General features: G+C 33.1%; 1 protein-coding gene across 1 annotated transcript; it reads right to left on the minus strand.

Moving 5' to 3' along the window:
- Positions 1-11,392: 11,392 nt before the first annotated feature.
- On the minus strand, positions 11,393-18,735 carry LOC108330028 (rhodanese-like domain-containing protein 11, chloroplastic). The gene is made up of 10 exons (XM_017564473.2): positions 18,418-18,735; positions 18,223-18,318; positions 17,838-17,945; positions 17,429-17,525; positions 17,273-17,312; positions 17,116-17,190; positions 16,788-16,875; positions 16,591-16,658; positions 11,888-11,960; positions 11,393-11,806 (listed from the first exon to the last, which is right to left on the minus strand). Exons 1-10 carry the CDS (start codon positions 18,550-18,552, stop codon positions 11,723-11,725), a joined length of 864 nt encoding a protein of 287 aa, XP_017419962.1. The 5' UTR covers positions 18,553-18,735; the 3' UTR covers positions 11,393-11,722.
- Between the last annotated feature and the right edge of the window lie 5,303 nt (positions 18,736-24,038).

Raw genomic sequence — 24,038 nt, forward strand, 5'->3', positions numbered from 1 at the left:
AAACTATCTCCTCTTCGTGTGCGGTTTTATCCTCCCCTCTTACTTCAGTATATGCACCTAGGGGGTCATGAACTGCATTGCCATCACTTTTTTATTCAAATCCACAATCAGGACGAACTTCAGCCTCTTCGTCTCCCCCAACTTCAGGCTTCTCCTCACCTCCAACTCGTGGTGCTTCATCAACTCCACCACCAACCTCTTCATCAGTGCCACATGCATCTGCTTCATGAAAGATTGGAGTTTGAAAAATTTCAAATAACTCCCTAGTAAGAACTCCAATCTTGGCATTCAATGCTCTGATATCTTCATTGTTTTTCCTCAATCTCTCCTCGGCACCTGCTTCCCATGTCCCGTCATCAGAGCTTTCGTCATCATCATCATCTTTCTCAACCTTGGATCCTTCACCCAAGGATCCTTCACTCATCCCTCCGTCATCCATGTTGAAAGCTGCACGGATTTCCGGCCTATGACGATCTTCCTTTCGTAGATACCACTCCATATTTAACTGCACCAATATCACACAACAAATTCAGACAAAATACACAATCCATTTTAACATACAAAATAAGGAAAAAAAAACACTTACATCTCCGGTCATAAAAATATGTTCAATTTTTTCGGTCCTTGATTTATACAGGAACCATCGCATTATGTGCGGGAAAAACCTGTGCGAAGGATGACCATGCAAAGAAAGTCTTTCAACCGCCCAAGCCTACAATATCATAAAATCATTTCCTCAAACCTATTTCACAATGTTCTGCAGTACATCAAAATAGTGAACTACAAATCATATTACCTGCAACACTGCCACATTGCCACTAAGAGTGACTGACTGGGGGATACCTGCTCCCATAATTTTCTTCTTACATTTATTTAAATTCTCTAGACACAAACTGTCTAAGTCATCTAACACTGCAAAAGGCATGTTACAAACATGCCTTGATTTCCTAGGGAAATAGAAAACAACCAAACAAACTAATATATATAACCTACACACTACATCAACATCAATGTTTTTATCATGAACAATGACATTAAACATGTCTGTCAAGTCATTCAAACTGATGGTTTTTGATTTGAACATTTCACCAACCAATCCAACAACTATTTCATCAAAAGGAATCTCTAAACCACCTATTTCTAAACCTACGCTCATGAACACATCAATAACTCTAAAGGGCACCAACTTTTGACATACTCTAAAACTGTTATCATGCCCAACCCACCTGTAAACCATAACCTTCAATAATTTCAAATTCACCTCCACAGGGCTTTGAATATTCAAACACCACATAAATGGAGTCATCCTAATCCGATCCACATGACATTGTCGTAGTAAACGATTCATTTCAATAATGATCGATGAATTCATCGAGATAAGAAGTCGCCACTACAAAAAAAATGATAAAAATTTCTACTAACAAAAATTCATACGATAATTAAATAATATATAAACACAACATTTAAATTTTTCTTACACTTGCTTTTTTCCCTTCCATTGAAACGGCCCTAACAAGATAACATTCCACACTCAGTTATATCATTCAACTTAATGAAACACCAAAAACACAATGTAAAACACAATGCCAGGGCTCGCCCATTTTTACTTACACCAATAAAAACGGATACCACTGCTCCACGGCCTCCTCAACCAGACGCGAAATGCAGAACAAAACAACCACACCCGCTTTGCGAATGCCAAAACACAACACCAGTACGTTCGAAGGGTTCAACGTCCGTACTACGGTAAAGATTGAACACAGCCAGACAGAATATCCAAGGTTTCAACGCACGTATTGAAGAAGGAGGAATGAAAGTTTCGAAGACGAACGAGACCAGCGAGAGAGCGAGAGAGCCAGAGAGCGAGAGAGCCAGAGAGCCAGAGAGCGAGAGAGCGAGAGAGCGAGACACTGGAAGGGTTGAACGAACGTCTTTCCCACCCTAAACCGCCAAACCCAATTCTTAAAATTTTAACCTGGAAATCCCAAAATACCCCTCCCCCCGTAACCCTTTCTCTGTTTTAATTTCAAATTACTGAGCCAATGAAGCGCTGACACGTGGCGTTGTCAAAACAGTGTTAAAAATACGTTGTCCAAATAATATTTTCCTTTTTTAAATTTAATCTGACCCGAACTCGTAATGGACCAGGTTGACCCACATTTTCTATTCCATTTTGATAGCACTAATTTTATATAAGTTTTACTTTAATTATTTTGAAAGACTATATAATTTTATCAAGATGTTACAATAAATATATATATATATATATATATATATATATATATAACTACTTTAATAAAAAAAACTTATCATAATAATGAATTATATAAGTTTCATGTAAAATTTAATAAATTGGTTATTAGTTATAAATATTAAAGTCAAAATATATTATTTATATTCACCTTATATATATTAGTTATAATCACTTTAATTTTATACAAAATAAATTATATATATATATTAGTTATAATCACCTTAATTACTAAAACTAAATAGAATAATATACTATGGATAATTAGAAAAATATGAATTCTGATGGAAATAATCAGTATGGTGATGTGAACCACGACCAATTTCTTCTACGATATATAATTGATTAGTTAATGGCCATTTATCAATATAAGTTAACTAAACTTAGCTCTATAAATGTAGCAGTTGCACTCTCAATTTTATTTCTTTTTCACAAAAGTGTATCTCTTTTAGTTATATCAATGGCAATATTTTATGAAAGTCTTTTGCTAGTATAATGTTTGGCCTTATCAAATTTGGGAATATTATGGACCTTTACTCAAAGTTATAATAATTTGAGAAGGTATGAATAAGATACCGTCTTATAATTTAGTTGTTTAATGTTTAATTGTTGAAAAGAATAAATTAGTCGTTAATATTTTAAACGTTTCAGTTCTTGTATAGTAAAAAATGTTATCCCGATTATAATGTAGAAAAAAGTATAACATCAATAACAGTGCTATTAGGCACAGACAATATTTATGTATAAAATATAATTAAGTTAAAACTAAAAAAAAACTTAGAATAACAGCAAAAATAATCACATACAATGTATCACTTAATTAATTATATACAGCTTTTGTTGACCAAATTGTACATGGTAATTCATTTCATCAGAATCATTACTCATTTCACGAAAATGACAGTAACATTTTCTTTTTAACATTAAAATAAGTGATATTAGACTTTCTTGGACGAGAGGAGAACTTGAATAGTGTTCTTTTCTAATATATATTTTACTTGTTCATGAAAAAAAGTCACTTTGGCTTTATAGATTTCTTTAATTCAAACTAATTTAAAACTCTATCTTAATGTTAGTTTATTTGAATAAATATTTAAAGAGTGAAAAAGAGATACAAAAATTAAATTTATACTTTTAATAATTTGATTTTGCGTTTTCTCTTTTAGTTCCCATACTACAAATTTCGAAAAATTACATTCTTAGTCAATCTAACTATACTAACTTCTACTTCAATTTAATTTTATATTCATATTTAAAGTTAATCAAACATCTTTTAAATATATAAAAAAAAAGCAGTACAAATAATATTTTAAAAATTGAGACTCTTACTAATAGAGTGCTACTACCTTACGTAATCATCGTAAAGATTAAAAACATTATACACGTGCTTAGTATCTTTTTTAGCCTCCTAATTGTTACGTTGAGAAGATTGTTTATTCCTTTGACTTTATCCTCTGCTGTTTTCCTTGGATCAACTATGATACAGACATAAACGGCTAAAGACTAATTTTGGTCACGGCTTAATTATTGAAATATTAATGGCTAAATAAAGATTTTATATAATTCATCATAGAAATTTTTTTATTAACCTGTAAAATATTTTTTAATTATTAAAACAAAAATATTAATAAATTATAAAATTATTTCTATAAAAAATTAATTATAAAAATAAACAAGTTTTGAAATTTTTATTGTATAAATGACCTTTTTTATTATCAAATAATTATTTGAATTCAAGTAGATATTAAAAGATAAAATTGAGAAGTAACCTTTTATTTGAATTTAGAAAAGAAGTTATTAAAAGGGTAAAATTGAAAAAAAAATGTAAGTAAATCCTCTTTTATTAATAATATAGATGGATATTTAGTTTCTAAAAACACTCCTACGTGCAAAGTTCATCTTCTTCAATCCTCCATTCAAACAAATTACTTTCATTCAACAGAACTAAAGAAAACTATGTGAAAGAGAGCTTCTTAGTTAAACTCTAAAACACAATTTACAAATACCAATATGTCAGCTGAATCAAATGAACATTTCAACATGATACGTTTGGATAAATAAGAAAACAAGATGCAAACAGTTTAATTTAGTAAAAGAATTAAACACGAACAGGACATATATATATATATATATATATATATATATATATATATATATATATATATATATATATATATATATATATATATATATATATATATATATATATATATATATATATATATATATATACATATATATATATGTTTGCTAACTTGTATACGCCTGTTTTTTAGTTGATACATTTTAGCAATGTGTACCGGGTTTTAGTAGACAAAAATACCTTAATATATCATAGATTCTAAGTTATAAGGTTAAGAATATTTTAATAATTTTCATTCTCAAAACTAAAAAAAAGAAAGAAACCCCCAAACCCTCGCTCATCTTATTCCTCATTCCCCTCAACCCTTTCTCTTTCATTTCTCTCACTCCAACATTTTCTCTGTCATCCCTATGCTAGTCCCAATTGAAAAAAAAAACAGAAACACTCGCCTAACCCTAATTTACCTTCCTCGCTTATCCAATTTGTTTATGTGATTTGTGAAGTTAAAGATTTTATTTACCATTACATTCTTCTGACTTAATTTTTAATTGGCAAAACTTGGTTTGATTTTGATCTTGATTTATTGATGATGGTGTGCCTGCAGGGGGGAGTTTGTAACACAACAAAATTCTAAAATTTAAAAACGTAATTTAATAATAATCAAAAGGGAAAATATATAACACAACTCTCTAATCAAAAATCAACATCAACATCATCAATTATTTTGTTATTAAACTGGAAAACAAATGAACGAACAGAGCAAGAGCAACAAATTGCGGTGTCGTGGGTTGTTGTGTGTGAGTGAGGAAAAGTATGGAGATGAGAGAGAAACAAATTGGATAAGTGAGGAAGGTAGATTAAGGTTAGGCTAGTGTTTCTGATTTTTTCAATTGGGACTAGCGTAGAGAGGACAGAGAAAATATTGGAGTGAGAGAAATGAAAGAGAAAGGGTTGAAAGGAATGAGGGAGGTGAGCAAGGGTTTGGGGGTTTCTTTTTTTTTTTTTTTAGTTTTGAGAATAAAAATTATTAAAATAACCTTAACCTTAAAACTTAGAATCCATGATATATTAGGGTATTTTTGTCTACTAAAACCCGGTACACATTGCTAAAATGTACCAACTGAAAAACAGGCGTACACAAGTTAACAAACCCCATATATATATATATATATATATATATATATATATATATATATATATATATATATATATATATATCATGCCTCAATTTTCCATGACACATAACAACTCAATTTTAATATTTAAATTAGATTTCACAATCAAATATTTATGGGTACCATTGCACAAAATTAATATCCATTTACCAAGAATAAGACTTCAACTTTTCCAGTTCATCCACAACCAAAAAACTTATGTAGATGGCAGCCTCCTAGATAACGACAGGGGGAAAAAACACAATAGAAAACCTCACCCAAGATCCCCCAATCAAGTTCCCCTAAATGTAAGAAGAATTAACGACAAAGATAGCTCAAATCCAATGCACCACGAACCCTCCAACAATAATGCTCATGTCACAAGGTCGACGTCCCAAAGGTAGCGTCAACACAAGATGAATCCTTCACCAAGACACTCAAACCCAACGCACCGGAAATCGTAAAACAAGAACCTTGCCAATACATCTGTGCAAAAGACGGAAAAGCCCTCTACGAATGAGTGAACGAGCCTCTGCCTCTACGAGTTAGGGAATGAAACACTCAAGGTGGCTCTACAATGGAGGATCTGCCTCTTCGAATGAGCGAATGACACAGACGATGAATGAATGAAGGAGGCCCTAAGAATCGCGGAATTGCAATCTTGTAAATGGGGGAACTCAATCTCGAGGATAGGGGAATTGCAATCTAGAGGATGAGGAACTTTCAATCTATGAATGAGCAAAATGGACAAATTGCATATGAGAAGAGAAAATATGTGAGAAAAGAGAAACTGATTTCCAAAATCCTAAAAAAGTTCTGTCAAGTGCTTACCAACGGACCATGATCGTCGATATTAAGTCCTAGCCTTTATTGACAGATCTATCTGTAGATAACATCACACACAAAGATTTATCGATAATTCTATTGGTAAATTTGAATTACTAACGAATCTAAATCCATCAGTATTTATCAATTGGTAATTTCATTAATTCTTGTAATGTTTATAGAGCAAAAAATACTACTGCAAGTGCATACCTATAGTGAAGTCCTATGTCAAAGAATGTATCCAGATAATTAAGTTTAAAGTCAATTATATGTATGTTTATGAGTTATATTACTTTATAAATGTTAAATTAATATGGGATATACTTAAATTATTATAGGAAGTTTTATTTTGAACACTAACTTACTCTGCATTCTTGTCTTTCTATGTTGTTTCTCTTTTTGCAATGATCACTATGAGTAGAGGATGAGTTAGTTGCTGGCATGTCTTTGATGGAAGGCAAAGACTCGGAGGCTTAGATATTCTATTATATCTAGATTATATGTATAGGAACTCTTTAGTTTGAACAAATATAGTAGTTTCAGTTGTTATGTACAATACTATGTTGGTATAGTTATTGCACTAGATAACTATATCAATGTTTTGTATGTTTTTTATCTATTTGTTGTACATTATTAGAATTTATAATGTTTTATTTAGTAGTTTTATACTATAAAATGAGATATTATACTTTTCTAAGTTTTTGGAGCAATTTCTAAAAAGAACATGTAAATTAAGGTAATGAAAATTGATTTAAAGTGTTATGTTATTTTAAGAAAAAGATATGTTAATATTTAGAATTCCCTATTGGGTTAAAACCTTACCTCTTATTCAATTGTACTTAGTTTATTTTAAATAATTTTATTTGAGGAATATTATGGGCATGATATAAGACTATTGTTTATTGCAGTATGTGTACTTTAATCGATTTCTAGGTCTGCATAATTGTTTAAACAAACATGTTGTTTTTCATGTTACCATAGGTAACATTTGCTATGATCATTTTATCTATGAATTTTTGTTCATAGATAATTTATAGGTAACATTGTGTTACCTATGGATTTTGTGACTTACCTACAAATTTTCTTTGTGGGTAATGGATTTTTTTCTTGTAGTGAATAACTCTAACACAAAACAAAAAATTTACATTATAGTTACAATAGTCTTATTCAAGATGTCTATAAATAGAAGATTCAACCATACAAAATTAATTAATAATTTTATGTATATTATCAATGTGTTCTTCAATTCCTACTACCTCCATATCTATGTATTAGATCATAAAACCCTTACCTAGTGTTTTGATAAATATTTTTAACAATTCTAAGAAACTAAAATACATGGTCTTTGAATTTCTTACAACTAAATTCGCTTCATTTCTTAAATAGTTTGTTTGGATGGAGTAATTTAGATATCTTGAATTTCAACTTTCTTGTTTGGGTAAAGCAAATTAATTTCCCTTTTAAGGAAAAATTCTATTTTAAAAGTATTTGGTTTGACCTTTGTATAAGGTTGATTTGACTCGACCATTACCTAGGTCGACTCGTCTTAACTTTCGGTCCATGCCGATCGATCTAGACCTTCGACCATGGTCAACTTTGTTGATTCTTCGTCTTGGACTGAAGCAACTCAACCTTCACGCCGAAGGTTGAGCTAAGTCAGTTTGAGTTGAAGGGTCGAGTCAAGTTGACTAGGATGAAAGATTGAGCAGAGTCGACTCGAGTGGAAGGTTTAGCAGAGTCAATCCTAGTCAAAGGTCGAGACTGGTAAGTCCTAACTAAGGTCAAGATAATCAGCCATGGCTAAAGGTCAAGACTAGTTGACCCTAGCCAAAGGTTTAGACTAGTCAGTCCTAGGCGAAGGTCGAAAAGAGTCAACCCTGACTAAAGGTCGAGACAAGTTGGCCTTGGTCAAAAATCAAGATGAGTTGGATTGGGACGAAGGTCGAGAAGAGTCGATGCAGACCAAAGGTCAAATAGAGTAGGCCCAAGTTGAAGGTTAAGCAGAAGGTCTAGCCAAGTCACCCTTGTCGAAGCATAAGATGAGTCAACATTAATGAAGTTTGAGACGAGTCAATCTAGAGGAGTTGACCTTGACCGAAGCTCGAGACTAGTTGGGCAGAAGATTGAGTTGAGTTGGCCCAACCAAAGCTAGGACGAGTCAACCTTGACCGAAGGTGGAGACAAGTTAATCCTTGTCAAAGTTTGAAACAAGTCAACCTTGGTCGAAGTTAAAGATGAAGGTTGAGTAGAGTAGGCCCACTTTGAAGGTCGAGCTGAGTAGGTTTGAGCCAACTAGTCTCTACCTTCGGTCAGCTCAACTTAACCCTCGGCCCAAGTTTGCTCGGTTTGACCCTTTGGCTCTGGTCGCCTGGGCTCAACCTTTGTTCCAAATTGAGTCAACCCTTGTTGAAGTTTTAGAAAATTTTGCTAATCGAGTAAGCCCAAGCCAAAGATAGAGCCAAGTCATCTAAGACAGGTTCAATTCAAGCGACCAAAATCGAAGGGTCAAGTGAGTCGACTTAGGCAAAAGGTTGAGTTGACTCGGCTAGATAGAAGATTGAGACTAGTCACTGCAAGTCATATATAGAGATGAGTTAGCTTTGGCCAAACATCAAATCAAGTAGGTCGGACTCATAGTTAAGCTAAGTCAGCTTAGGCTAGCTCAACTCTCGAGTTGAAGGCATGTATGAGTTGACTTTTGAGACTTGTGAATTTTTTTTCTTTTTGACCAATAAGAAATTTATAACTTGTGAAATTTCAATTTCCTTATTTTTTGAGTAAATTTCAAATTTTATTATTTTAATTATTTGAAATACCTTCTTAAAATTCATCCATTACAATTTTCTTTTAATTTAATCATCCAAACAAGTTATTTTACTTCTAAAATATTCAAAATTTTCAAATAAATAAATTAATCTTTTAAATTGTATCGTACAAACACGACGTAAAACTTTTATATCTTTTCTTAAAGTCATTTTTATATCTTAAACAAATCTATCTTTTATTGTATTCAAAAGTATCAGTTAAGAAATACTTAAAAAAATGTCACTTATTGAAAATAAACATTTATAGTTTTTATTAAAAATTTAATGAAATTTTGTTTATATATCTTTTTTGCAAGAGTAATCGTTATATTAAACAATTTTATCTTTTATTATAGTAAAATATATTAGTTAAGGAATACTAGAAAAGCAAACGTAAGTTAGTAAAAATAAACATGTATGATTTTGTGACGGATAAATGAGACCACTGAAAGAGACTTATATAATTGTTGAAAGAAAATGGTGACTTTTTCAATTAGGATTGATAGGATCTATTTAACAAATTCTCATGAGAGAACGAAAAATTAAAACGTGCATCACGTGATTCATTTACCTTCCGTTTCATTATTATCTTCTCATTATTTTACTTCAAAAAGATGAAGTACATGAACAAATCAATTCAAACAAAACTTATGATGTTAAACCAATCTTTAAAATAATCAACTTCTAATAATAGACGGTAAATAATCATTCGCTATCATTTAAAAATAGTTAGCATAATGTATGATTCGATGAACTTATTCTCCGAAAGTGTTCCCATCATCTCCTGTGATAATAAAATCATTCCAATGTTTATTTTTCTTATTAAAAGTTCATTCAAATGCTTATTTTTTTATTATTATAAATAGAGTATAAGGTTTTTTTAATGACACCAGCTTAAGAAAAAAAAAATGAAGAAAAATAATTTTTTCTTTAAGATTCTCTTGAAGTTATTTTATTTATTTCTAATAGGTGTTACTTTTTTTTTCTCCTTGAAGTTGGAGAGAAGGATATAGTGTTACCCAACATCCATGAGTATTTTGAGTTACTTGATAAATATTAACAAGTGTCTTCAAAATAATTGTTAAAAATTCCGAAAAGAAAAATCAACTTCCTAATACATTTATCCACTTCTTAGTTTTTAGTTCTTGTATCTGAATAAGAATATTTAAAGCATCTATTAGTAAATTTCCTTGCATAAAATATTACTAGAATATGATGTATGCGATTCATGCTGTTCAAAGGGTTTCCTAAGGTTGTTTATGGCGCACCAATCAGCTAGATTAAGAGATAAATAATGAGCTGGCAAGCATATGACAATTCAGCATTTACAAATTCTGCAATACTAGTAAACTAAATCACAACAAATTTTTACAGATCCAGCTAATCAAACAGATAGACGAGTTTCTTTACTCGGTTTAACAATTTTGGAAAGACAATGAACTAAGAATACATCCTGGGTGCTAACAGATCACTACTACTTAAATCATAATGTTTACTTCTCGTCCCGCAATATCTTTTCAGATTTGATCATCTAACTTTAAAGACAACATAAATATTTCAAAAGGATGTAATGAAGAAATACTAAATGGATACAAACAAAAACAACATAGCACGTTGAACAGTCGCAGTCGCTAGAGAAGTTCTACAACAATATAACCAAGATTCGGAACTGTATTATATATACGACCAAGTACTCCACAGTCACATCAACATTGGTTTACTCCTAAGACAATATGGTTCAGAATATAACTTAATGCGTCTTAAGTGTCTACACCCAAATAGGTCCAACTCGCATGTTGACTACCAGTAATTGGTCTGTCCAACTACCTATCGGTCTTTCAAAATTAATGACATACGAATTACTCTACAACTTAGCATAATACTATCAAACAATTGACTTTGACAGGGTAAATTGATCATTGGGCCTAGACGCATCCAGGTGAGAACCCAATAATAAAAGATATTATAAATAGTACAATCATCAAAGTATTCTTTTAATGCTCGTATTAATTACACATTTAATATCATTAAGATTCAAAACTAACTTAAGTGTCAAAATGTCTTTTTCATACGCAACTCATTCCCTTTACAAAGGACGAGTATGGAAGAAGAGGACAAATACTTTGGAAAGCGAAGATTGAAGAAGTTCGTTAAGTTAATCTTCACAAGGTATTTCTTCGACTCCGTATGAACATGAACTAATCTAGTACATCACTCATGGCCATTTACAATATATACACATAACGAAAACGGTAACATTAATGGAACAGTAATATGATTATATGACAGTTGATTTTCTTTTAGTGGAAAATTCATAAAAAAGTACAAGCATTTGGCCACAAGGTATCAGTACAAACCAAATGGAAGAAATCTACACTAAAAATGGTCACCTAACTATTTGCATTTATAATCCAGTAGTAGTGAAAATAAGATGGGGCAAATACGACAATCTCAGAAAGCGTCTGCTGGCAAATCATATTAAGTGAAGAATGAGCACTGAGACTCTACCAAGGGTCAGCATCCAAAATTGAGTTATTTATCCTGCTGTCTGTATATACTCATCCACAACGAATATTGTCTCCGTGAGGATTGATAAAACCTTACCTCAATGGGTCCTGATATCCTGAAGATAGCGCCCAATTTGCTGAGCACCAATATATAGCACATCGGCAGCAAGAAAGACTCCAATCTATGCCACAAATGTCAAACTTGTGAATGTATAGATTAAGAAATAAAATATACAAGTGAAGGTCCACAACGGATAAAATACCAGGCGTGCAGAAAACACTAATCTATATCCCCAGCCTTCCTTGGCCGCAGCTGCTCTTTGTTGATCAGTCCAACTAGAAATATTTAAGAAGTCAGAAATTTGCAACCATATCCTAATTATTTTGAATATATAAAATCACACTTGAAGGCTGCAAATTGTAATCAAAATGATTTAAAACTATCATACAATTATATCCAACAAGCAATGAACATTCGGCTACATATAAGTCTTCATCAACCAAAGACTAGATCATGACTCAAATCTGCAGGGTGATTTAGAACAAAGATTTTGTACTAGAGTTTCCAATCAATTATAAATGTGTAAGTATGATAGTTCTTGGTATTACTCAAGGGGACAATAAAAAAAAAGGTAAATTAGAGAATTCTCCTTGTGCCCTGGGACAACAATAAGTTAAGAAGTGGATTTTAAGCGTAATCCAACCCTACAAAACTGGCTTGTAAGGTGAGATTTATATCATTTATTTATTTTGAATTGACCTTATCTTTAGTCGATGTGAGACTTCCAATACATCCCCTCACACTAAGGTATATACATCTTGTGCGTGGAACTAGACATTAATGGGTGATTCTACAGCGGGTGAAACAATATGTCTAACAAACAACAAATCTCTTTAGGATCGGCTCTAAACAATGATTCTAATGATATGTTAAGAAGCGGATTTTAAGCCTAACTCAACCCTACAAAACCGACTTGTAAGGTGAGATTTGCACCCACTTATATATTATGAGTTTGTTTTATCTCTAGTCAATGTGAGACTTTCAACACAACCCCCACAATTACCAAAATGATTGCCTCCTTTCCTCTCGTCGTCACCCGCCACCCATCCCCACCCCTCCCCCACCCCACAACTAGGGATGGCAACGGGTCGGGTGGGGCACGGATAGTATCTACCCGCAACCCGACCAAAAAAAAAAAATTCACGCGCTACCCGCACGGATATCCGCTTAAAAAATATCCGCGAATATTTTAAAACCCGCGGATACCTGTGGATACCTACGAATACCCACAAATATTTAAAAAATATATATTTTTATAAATTATTAAAATAAAATTTAAATAAAATTACAAAAAATATATAAAATATAAATTAAATTAAATATAAATATATAATATATAAATTAAATTAACCTTATAAAATATAAATTAATGTTCATTTTGATTAAATTTAACTTAATAAAATATAAATTAAATTTTTATTTTATTTTTTCCGGGTAGCGGATATCCGCAGGTACGGATAGTATAATACCCGCACCCAACCTGTTCAGAAGCGGGTATTAAAATACCCGCAACCTACGGGTAGTAAATATCTACACGTACCAACTATCCATCGCGAATTTTATCCGCGGGTGCAGATTTTTTTGCCATCCCTACCAACAATCCATCCCCCTCCACGTGGCTCTTTATTCTCTTTCTGATAGGTTCAAGGGAAATGTTTATATTAGGAGATTTTGTTGTCTCAAACTTTCATAAGTTGTTTTTAGCAGTTTTTTAGGAAGTTTTGTAAAGGGAAGGCTAAGGAGAGTCTGGTCCTCTCGAAAGACAGGGCTAGTGTAATAATTGAGATTATTGTGCTTGTTTCATTGTTAATAAAGTTGTCTAGTTTTTCTGGGTGAACATCCAAGAACATCTTGGAAGCCTTTACAGTTTTAAATAAATTTGGGTACCTATCATTGGTATCAGAGTCACTTTCCTGGTACTGTGGTGGTTGTGCAGCATGGTCAATACAAGAATGGAGGCAAGATTGGATGGATTGGAGTGCATAGTGCAAGAGCAGGAACATGAAAATCAGAGAAGGTTCCAAAGGTTGGAGGAAATGCTTACAGGGCTGACAGGGTTGGTGGAACGTTTCACATCCTCTGATAAACAAACAGCGTATAGTGCTTCTGTTGCCAAGGAAGGCAGTGCGGGCAGTCTCAAGAATGACGAAAGGAATGAAAGTGGACATTCAGGACTGACTGGGGAAAAATGGAGGAAGCTAGATATTCCTGTTTTTGCAAGAGAAGATGCTTATGGCTGGACTAACCGGTTGGAGAGATATTTCCAGTTGAAAGAAGTCAATGAAGAGGAGAGGATGAGGGCTACTATGATGGCTTTGGAAGGAAAAGCCCTAAATTGGTTCTAGTGGTGGGAGACTTGCTATCTGAATCCCACATGGGAGGCTTTCAAAGAGGTGGTTGCTCAACGGTTCCAACCAACAATGCTTCAAAATCCTTTTGAAGTATTGATTGGGCTTAGACAAATTGGGCAGGTGGGAGAGTATATTGAACAATTTGAGAAATATGCGGGGTTCTTGAATGGTATAAGGCAAGATTATTTTACTCGCATTTTTCTGAATGGATTGAAGGACAAAATAAGGGCAGAGGTGAAGTTTTATGAGCTCAAGAGCCTTGCTGAGTTAATGATGAAGGCTCAAATGGTGGAGGAAAAGGTTAGAGTCACCACCAAGGGAGACTCTCTCACTGTGCAACTTCAAAGTAACACCTACAGACAATTGCCACCTACTTGTTGTTACTCAAAGGAAGGGGGAAATTCAGTGGGTTTTACCAACTCCAACAAAGGAAGTGGAGAGAGCAGTGGTTGTCTGAGCACCATCAATAGTTCCCCTTCTGGGACTCAACAAGGAGGGGCACCATTTAGAAAATTGTCCCAAGAAGAATTGCAAGATAAGATAAAAAAGGGCTTATGCTTTAGGTGTGATGAAAAGTTTGGGCCTAATCATACTTGCAAAAATAAACAACTCCATATGTTGCTTATTTTGGAAGAGGAAATTCAGGAATTAGGGAATCTGCTGCTTGCATTCATAAAGAAGTTCCAGACTTTCATGGAAAGGGTGTTGATAGGTTTGATACAGTTTACAAAATAAGGAAAAAATAAGGTAGTCCGTACAGTTGAAAACACCTCCCACCCATCGAAAACAGCTAAGAAGATGCTACTGCCATCAATAAGGAGTTTCCTGCTTTTCACCTTGAGGACCAGGTGAAACTTCATGGAAGGGTATTGATAGGTTCAAGGGAAATATTTATATTAGGATAAATAAAAGGGACAGACAGTTATATCTGTCTGTTGGTAGGTTTAGTTGTCTCAAACTTTCATAAGTTGTTTTTAGCAGTTTTTTAGGAAATTTTGTAAAGGGAAGGCTAGGGAGAGTCTAGTCCTCTCGAAAGACCAAGGCTAGTGTAATAATTTAGATTATTGTGCTTGTTTCATTGTTAATAAAGTTGTCTAGTTTTTCTGGGTGAACATCCAAGAACCTGTCTTGGAAGTCTTAAATAAATTTGGGTACCTATCACTTTCCTCTCCCACAGATTTCCGCTATCTCAATCTGCCATGTGTGCAGTTAGTCACCACCACTCTGCATAACAAACTCATTCCTGCCAGAGTCCATTTTTCCACTACAACAGTAGAAAAATTTCAAAGGCCAATGCAATTGATGCCCATCAATAAGGTGGACTCGGGGAAAACCTTAATCACCTCATAATCTTCCCAGGAGCTATATTCTGTGGGCATGTCAGTCCATTTTATCAGCACTTGCCAGGTTCCATTCAACAATATCCTAGTAGCCAATACTTGATCAGGTTCTACCATCAATTCAAACTCATTTAAGAAGAACTTGGGCAGTTCTTGATTCAGTTGATAGGAGGTTAAAGCCTTCTTTAACTATGAAACATGGAACACCAAGTGTAATCTTGAGTTGTTCGGAAGTTGTAATTTGTATGCCACTTTGCCAATTTTTTCCAACTGAACATAAAATGCTTCTACCTCATTTTTTAACTCCTTTCTCAAAGCTTTTAAGGATGCCTTAGTTTTGGATAAAGTTGTATTACACTTAATTTCAAAGACTTGACCATCCTTTTGTTTGTACCTCTATTAAGTGTTGCTACAAATACGCCGAAAACTTGCTTAAACTTTTCAGCAATTCATATCCCTGAATTACATCCACCCTGCACTATGAATGAAGTTGTTTTGTTATGACTAATTCAAAATGAGCTAATAAGAAGCAAACAAGAAAACCAGACCAAATTAATATTGATGATTATTCATCCAATGTGGAGTGGATTATGGAAGATGAGTATGAGCAGAATGAAGCATTGGATTAGGATGAAAACTTGGTTCTGGTCTAAGTTGAGGAGGATGAAACTTTACATCATCATGATTTACATGTGGCTGATTTGAATGGTGAAGGAGATCGAAATGGTGGAGTTGAAGGTCTCTGTGCAGATTATGAATTTTGCTTACAAAATTATTTGGTTTAGATGGAGTTGCTTTGTATAATATGAAGTTCAACTATGAATTTTGAGTGAGACAAAGATTTTGTGTGTGAATATACAATTTTCATAAAATTTGTAGAATTCATATTTCGATCTTCTGATTAACAATCCATATTTCCCTTTCTGATCTTGAGTAAGATCTCAACTTTGACTACCATGTCAACAGTTATCACCACTCAGACTTGTTCTTGTTATCCATTATTTCAAAGGTCTATGCCGTTGAAGCCCATCAAAGTATATATAACATTCTAATGTGGCAAGAATTCATTGTAAAAACATTGCTAACAGTGTAGATAATAAACTAACTTTTGTTATCCAATAGAGATAACTTCAAATTGACAAGACCAAATAGATTTCATCAACAATATTATAACATGCATTAAGCCTGAAAAAGGAGAGAGATTAAACAATTACCCAAGAAATTCTGACACTCCACCAATTCCAGCAAATTTGAGAGGTGATGGGCCCTCTACAATGAGATCCTGTTCCAAATTAAATTTGGTAAAAAAAAGAAATGAGCACACCAAATTAGCCAATTTTATTTTCCTATGCTTGATTAAAGTAGAGTAAATAAAATACAAATTCCACAAAATTTAAATAAGAAAACATGCCTCTTCTTCAGCAGCTTCAAATCCTCCTTGAACCCAAAACAGATTTTTGTAGCCAGCATTATACAGTAGTTCACAAGCAGCAAGTGATCTAGCAGGAAAATGAGGTTCAATCAACCACAAAAATGCTGTGCTGTTTGTTTGATACTAGTTTAACGATCATCAGATAGTTTCTTTCATGCACCAGAATTTTAGGAGCCAAATGTAGGAATACTATAATAGGACAAAAACGCAAGAGGAAGTATCAAATACGTTTTAACAAAACAGATAATCGGAATCCAAAACGATTAAATTGAGGGTGCAATCAATCGACCGAGTGTATAAATCTCACCTCAATCCCTTCTGGCATGCAACAATTAATTCAGAATCTTTGGGGAACTTTTCCGCAACTTTGGTTAAGAACTGGCTGTTGAAGAGAGGAAATAAATGAATTATAAATTCATGTACATGGACAACAAATCAAAAGAGCAAATGATAGTTTATGATACCTGTCATAAGATAGAGTAGGCATGCCACTCCACCAACCTCCTGTTCAACACAACAGAAGTAATACATTTCTAATGAAATCTTCCAATTTAGTTTACAAATTAAAAAACCCTAACAAAGAATTACTAATGAAAGAGTCAGCATGGGATTTTTAATACCCATAACAAAATTTGTGACTTTTCTGGGAACGGTTCCAAAATCTAGCTTATTATCAACATCAAATATTGGAATCCAGGTTGAAGCTCTCACCCATGCCTTCAAAAGACACAAAAAGAACAAGCAAAGATCACAACAATGAGGCGAAAATACAGGAAAAAGAGTCAGATTACTTATTAGCAATAAGAAAAAAAAATTAGTATCATGAACAAAGTTAAACTCATAGGTAAATCCATCTAATGCTTTCTTTACAACTACCCAAGATCAATTACCATCATGGTAATTAGCTTCAATGATGTATGACCGCAGCAATAACGTGTTTAAAATGTCAAATTGTTCCACTTATATTCACCTACGATGATGCATTGGCCAAAGGGTAAACAAAAGCAACGCCTGAATTCAAAGACAAACCTTGTTGCGCTCATTTGAGGGACGGACATCAAGAAGGGGCTTGCCTGAAAGCTGAACTGCGTACCCAGCTTCCCTTGGGGTAAGAACTTTAACTTTTCCATCTCTGACCTACAAAAACAAGCAAGCAAACAGCAAGAAAAATTAATAGGGTCCACCCCATATTTTAATCAACACCATGGTCATAAAGGGGTTTATCAAACAAGAACAAGATTGTGAAAAATTCAATTCCACTCTAATATCCTCATTAGTCATCAGTCCACAGGCATATTGTTTATAAGGTTTTACATTTCAGCAGCGGCTCGGTCGTAATTCTTATGATTGCGAACAAATGCAGCTATAACTGTGGCTATGATGACAAAAACAAGTTTATGAAACTGAAAAATACCAGAGCCTCCCATCTCTTTCTGGCAGCAGCCATATCCCTCATTTGCTTCAATTCATAATCTTCACTCTCGGCTTGTACACGAACGACGCTTTTTCTCTGCAAAGAGAAACGTAGTTATCATCATTCCACTTGGGACCCAGAAAGCAAAGAATGCAGAAAACTTCAATAGAATTGAATGAATGAATGAATGAATACCAAAGTGAGGGTTCTAGCAGTGAGAGAAGGATTGAGTTGTAAGGAAGAATAGAGCGAAACATAATTAGAAGAAGCAGTGAGAGAAATGTGGTTATTTGAGAGAGTGTTTATGGGAAGAAGGGATAGTGCCTCCATTAGAGTTCAGAAGGACGAAACAGACTCCGATTCTTGTAATTCCCTATCCTCTGCAATCTGAATCATACCCTACCTTCTTCTTACTCACCTCATCTTCAACCATCTTCCTTCAAACAGTAATTTTTCTTTTTAATTAATGCACCACTTTAATTTAACACTCTCGTAAACTTCAATTCAACGCTTCGCTTCAAAATCAAAGCTTTTATTATTATTTGGAACATGACAGTGACTCTCTTTTAGAAAACATATCATATGAGAGTCACTTTACCATGTTATGTTATAAGACAAAATTTATAGATAGTTTTATGATTTTTACAATTTATTTTTTCGTTAATTTATAATTTTACAATCTATTTTATGATGGAAACATTAATTAATATGGTAGAAACTTTTGGGTTAGGAATATATAAGTCAATGAGAAACCTCCGTAGTTCATCCTTTTTTTATTATTTAATACAATTTTTTTGTGTAAGAATAGGTGTTTTTCTATTCTCCTAATCTTTTGTACTAACGGGTCATTGGGGGAATGATTTAAAATCGTCTTTTAGGAATATTCTAAATATGGATAGTAGTTATACTTATTGTCTTGTATTGTGATTGATTTCATGATAAAAAAAATTTGATGCATATTATATTTTTTAACATAATGCTTGAACAAACCTGTAGATTTAAGCAATCATGGTACGAATGTTAATTTAAAAGAATTTATTTGACAAGGAATTGAAATTTGTATTATTAATTTTATCTTGTTGTCAAATATTTGAATTTTATACCAATTACTTCCAATTTCGTTAAGACTCTTTTTTATACAGTAAAAGACTTTTCTATTGAGATAATAGTGTAGTTAGTGTTTTTATCTTAATTTTAATTTACATTTAGTTATTTTTTAATTATTTCTAGCTCAAATTCAATTATTAGTATTATCTTTTATAATTTTATATTGTATTTGTTTTTTTCTAAGAAAATAAGATAAATTTAAGTTCAAATTATCAAGTAAACTTTCTGGGTGTTTATAAGCTAGTAACGCATGACATAAATATTTTAAATTAATAACCATTGGTCATGTAGACATTTTGATCTTGTCATCTCTAGCGTTACTTGATCTCGGAAGTACTATAAGAGCGGGCTGTGAAAGAAAAGTCTGGCTTAAAATATTATAACTATAGGTTAAATAATAAACAACTCTGTACTTTGAGGAGTACTTCCACTAATCCTAGATAAATACACAAATTAAAATATATTTGTATTTTAAGATTTTAGTTCTTTACTTTAATCTTTAGGACCGTGTAAAATTGTCGTGATTAAATATATTATTGTGAAAGGTGGTTAATTTAGTTATTTCACTTATAAAATTTTTAGTTTTTATTACATTATTTTAGAAATTTTTTTCTATATTTTTTTAGGTGTATAAAATTGTAATGAATCATAGATTCTAAAGCAGACAATGTCTCACATGAAAGGTGATTAACTTTAACAATGTCACTCAGTAGATTTGGGATCGAAACATTCGTGTAAGACTCAGAAAATAGTAGAATGAAAATCAAATATGGTATCATGGTTTATGTTTATTAATAAGGAAAGATGTATATTTTTCACAAGTGTTGTATAACTCACTTGGTGAGAGTTTTATATTAGACTTATGGTCATGTGTTCAAATTTTGTGAGGTGCATAAATTTTTTTTTTAATTATACTCTTGTTAGGTACGACATGTATATAATTATGTGGTTGTGGTGCATGTTGTAACCAAAAGAAACATGATAGTTTGATGGTTGAGACGGTGGTTGAGTGAAGTTGGATTAAAGATTTCCATCAGCTTCAAGGGAGAAAAGACTAGGAGAAACCAAGGTAAGGGGATGCTAACTTGCTTTCAATTTGTGAAATCTGATGGTGATACTAGGAATTATGGGGTTAGGCAATGATTTCTTAGATTAAAAATCGTGGGTGCAGAGGGCAACAACTATGGTGGTATAAATTTCTTCAACTTTGTTTCCTCGTGATAGTTATGGGTAGTGTTGAGTTACCTTTTGTTAGTTAATACCTCATTTGCAAAGCATCTGTAGTGTAGTAATTTTTCTATCATACAACACATTAGCAAAATCATGAAGTATAGAAGTTTTGATGATGCCCAAATCAAGTCTCAAGTGCTCGCTTTGTAAGAAGACATTCACGAAGACTTGTTTTATGTGTTAAAACTTTTGTAATTAGTCGTTTTATGTATATGGCTTTATATGTTGTTGATTCCATGTAAGTTATGCTTTAAAATTCATTTTGGAGTCAAAAAGCTTTATAATAATCAATTAGCTAGTTAAGAAAATCGATTATCAGAGAGAAGTTTTTAAAGGTTGCTAAAAACTTAATTTTGGATCTGGAATAATCGATTACCAAAGTATGATAATCGATTATCCATAATCAATTATGACTTACCATAGATTATTATCACAACTAGCCGTTGGAGTTTTTGAGCATGTTTTTGGCCATTGTGCATTCATTAAATGTATAACCGATTACCATAAGTGATAAATCGATTATCACGCGAGAAAAAGCTCACAACAGATTTTTGGAGGTGTCCTTCAGTGAGGTCTTTATAAAGATGTTTTAGACTCACATTCTAACACACATCTCTTTGCTTAAACTATGAAAAGTGTGATCTAGGGTTTGTGTAACTCTTGCGGTTTGACTTTGAGAACTTGGTGTTGGGAAAAGCGAGAACGTTCACAAGGAGTGTGAATAAGTGTTGTTGTTGTTGCTGAGTGAAGTCTATCATCCTTTGTGAAGATTCAAAGGAAGTGTTCATCCTCGTGAAACAATCGAAGAAGGAGTTCATCCTTTGTGGCCTTCAAGGGAAGTGAGTTTTATCTCTTCTGGTAACAAGAGAGGTGTTTCTAAACCCTAAACTTATCTTTCTATGTGATTGTAATAATTTATTAGTTTTGTGATAGTGAAACATTAATCTCTATTTGGGATTAACAACTGAAAATCAAGCATTAATCCCTTAAATTTGTTTTTTTTTTTTAATTATACTATTGTCAGGTACGACATGTATATAATTATATGGTTGTGGTGCATGTTGTAACCAAAAGAAACATGATAGTTTGATGGTTGAGACAGTGGTTAATTGAAGTTGGATTAAAGACTTCCATCGGCGCAAGGGAGAAAAGACTAGGAGAAACCAAGGTAATGGGGATGCTTACATGCTTTTAATTTGTGAAATTCGATGGTGATACTAGGAATTGTGGGGTTAGCCAATGATTTCTTAGATTTTAAATCGTGGGTGCAGAAGGCAACAACCATAGTGGTATAAATTTCTTCAACTTTGTTTCCTCATGATAGTTATGGACAGTGTTGAGTTACCTTTTGTGATTTAATACCCAATCTCGAAAGCATATGCGGTGTATTCATTTTTCTATCATACAACATGTTAGCAAAATCATGAAGTATAGAAATTTTGATGATGCCCAAATCAAGTCTCAAGTGCTCATTTTGCAATAAGACCTTCATGAAGACTTGTTTGATGTGTTAAAGCTTTTGTAATTAGTAGTTTTATGTATAGGGATTTATATGTTGTTGATTCCATGTAAGTTAGGCTTTAAAATTCAAATTCGAATAAAAAAGCTCTGCAATAATGAATTAGCTACTTAAGATAATTGATTATCATAAAGTTGTTTTTAGAGGTTGTTAAAAACTCAATTTTGGATATGGAATAATCGATTACCAAAGTATGATAATCGATTATCCATAATCGATTATGACTTACCATAATTGATTATCATAGCTAGCCGTTAGAGTTTTTGAGCATGTTTTTTGCCATTGTGGATTTATCAAATGCATAATCGATTACCATAAGTGGATAATCGATTATCACGCAAGAAAAAGCTCACAATGGATTTTTGGAGGTGTCTTTGAGTGAGGTCTTTATAAAGATGTTTTAGACTCACATTCTAACACACGTCTATTTGTTTAAACTATGAAAAGTGTGATATAGGGTTTGTGTAACTCTTGTGTTTTGAATTTGAGAACTTGGTGTTGGCATAAACGAGAACTTTCACTAGGAGTGTGATTGAGTGCTGTTGCTATTACTGAGTGAAGCCTATCATCCTTTGTGAATATTCAAAGGAAGTGTTCATCCTTCCTGAAGTATTCGAAGAAGGTGTTCATCCCTTATGGCCTTTAGGGAAAGTGAGTTTCATCTCTTGTGGTAACAACACAAGAGACGTGTTTCTAAAGCCTTAAACATGTCTTTCTGTGTGATTGTAATAGTTTATTTGTTTTGTGATAGTGAAACGTTAATCTCTGTTTTGGATTAACAACTAGACGTAGGATCCTTGTGATCTAAACTAGTATAAAATTATTTGTGTTGTTTTCTCTCTTTCATTACTCTTTATTATTGTTTTAATTATTCGCTAAGTAAATTAAAATTGAGAAGAAATTATTAAAGGCACACATTTGCGATAAGAAACCAATCCATCCCCCTTTTGGTTTAATTGTTCATGCTAAATATTTCGTTGCACCACTCTGACACAACATGTTTTTTTAAAGTAGCGATGTAAGAAGTTTCGATCTATTTAAGAGGGATGAAATTTGAAATATTATGGATACAACTTTTGGACGTCTGCTTGTTGTTTTAACTGTCCAGTTGACCCAATTGTCATGTATACCTCCAACACGGTTCAGTTTGGTCTTAGAAAATAAAATATGCATCAATTGGTTGTTGGTTGAGGTATGTAGTGGCATCATTCAATCTAACCAATGAAGTGTAAATTATGGCCCTTCTTAGGATAACTCCATGAGCTAGTTAAGTAGTCCTGAATGTCTGGTTTAGGTCCTTTGGAGATGCGGTAGGGTGACTGGTGTTTTCTTGACCTTGTGCATGTTGATTGCTATATTTTAGAGGAGTCTAATATGGTTAGATAAAAAGCATGTGCTCCATTGTGTTGTTGACACTAGTTTGCAGTAGCAGAGGACTACTCTAATTGCGTGTGGTTGGTTATCTTATAGACAATTCAGTCTGATAGATGTTCTTGTCTTAACAATAAGCAACTGTAGGGTTTGTAAGAAAAATGTTTAACAAGACTGAAGAAATAAACACATTGTTGTTTTATATTGGTTCACTCCATCAAGCTACGTTCAATTCTCTTCTAAGACCTCTTAGAGGGTTCCACTATAATCTTTAACAACAGTACAACTCAGTCAATCCCAGTAACCCCATTACTCAGACTATAACCCCGTTACTCAGACTATAACCGAGTTTCACCTACTCTTGGTTGTGTAGTATTCTTCATCATTCCTGGTATCCTTAAACAATCTTGGTATCTTCCCGATACGTTGTCTAGTTGAGTTTCATTCACTTCTGGTTTCCACTAGACAAACTCGTCTAGTTATCGTTTTAACCCACCGAGTTAAGCGTTAAGTGTTTGTATTCTCTTCAAAATTTGCAATCAATTAGATCGCTTACAAGTCCTTAGACGATTACTTTCACACAAAGGAT

Source organism: Vigna angularis, chromosome 4 (genome assembly GCF_016808095.1).
Source record: "Vigna angularis cultivar LongXiaoDou No.4 chromosome 4, ASM1680809v1, whole genome shotgun sequence".
NCBI classification, from domain to species: Eukaryota; Viridiplantae; Streptophyta; class Magnoliopsida; order Fabales; family Fabaceae; genus Vigna; species Vigna angularis.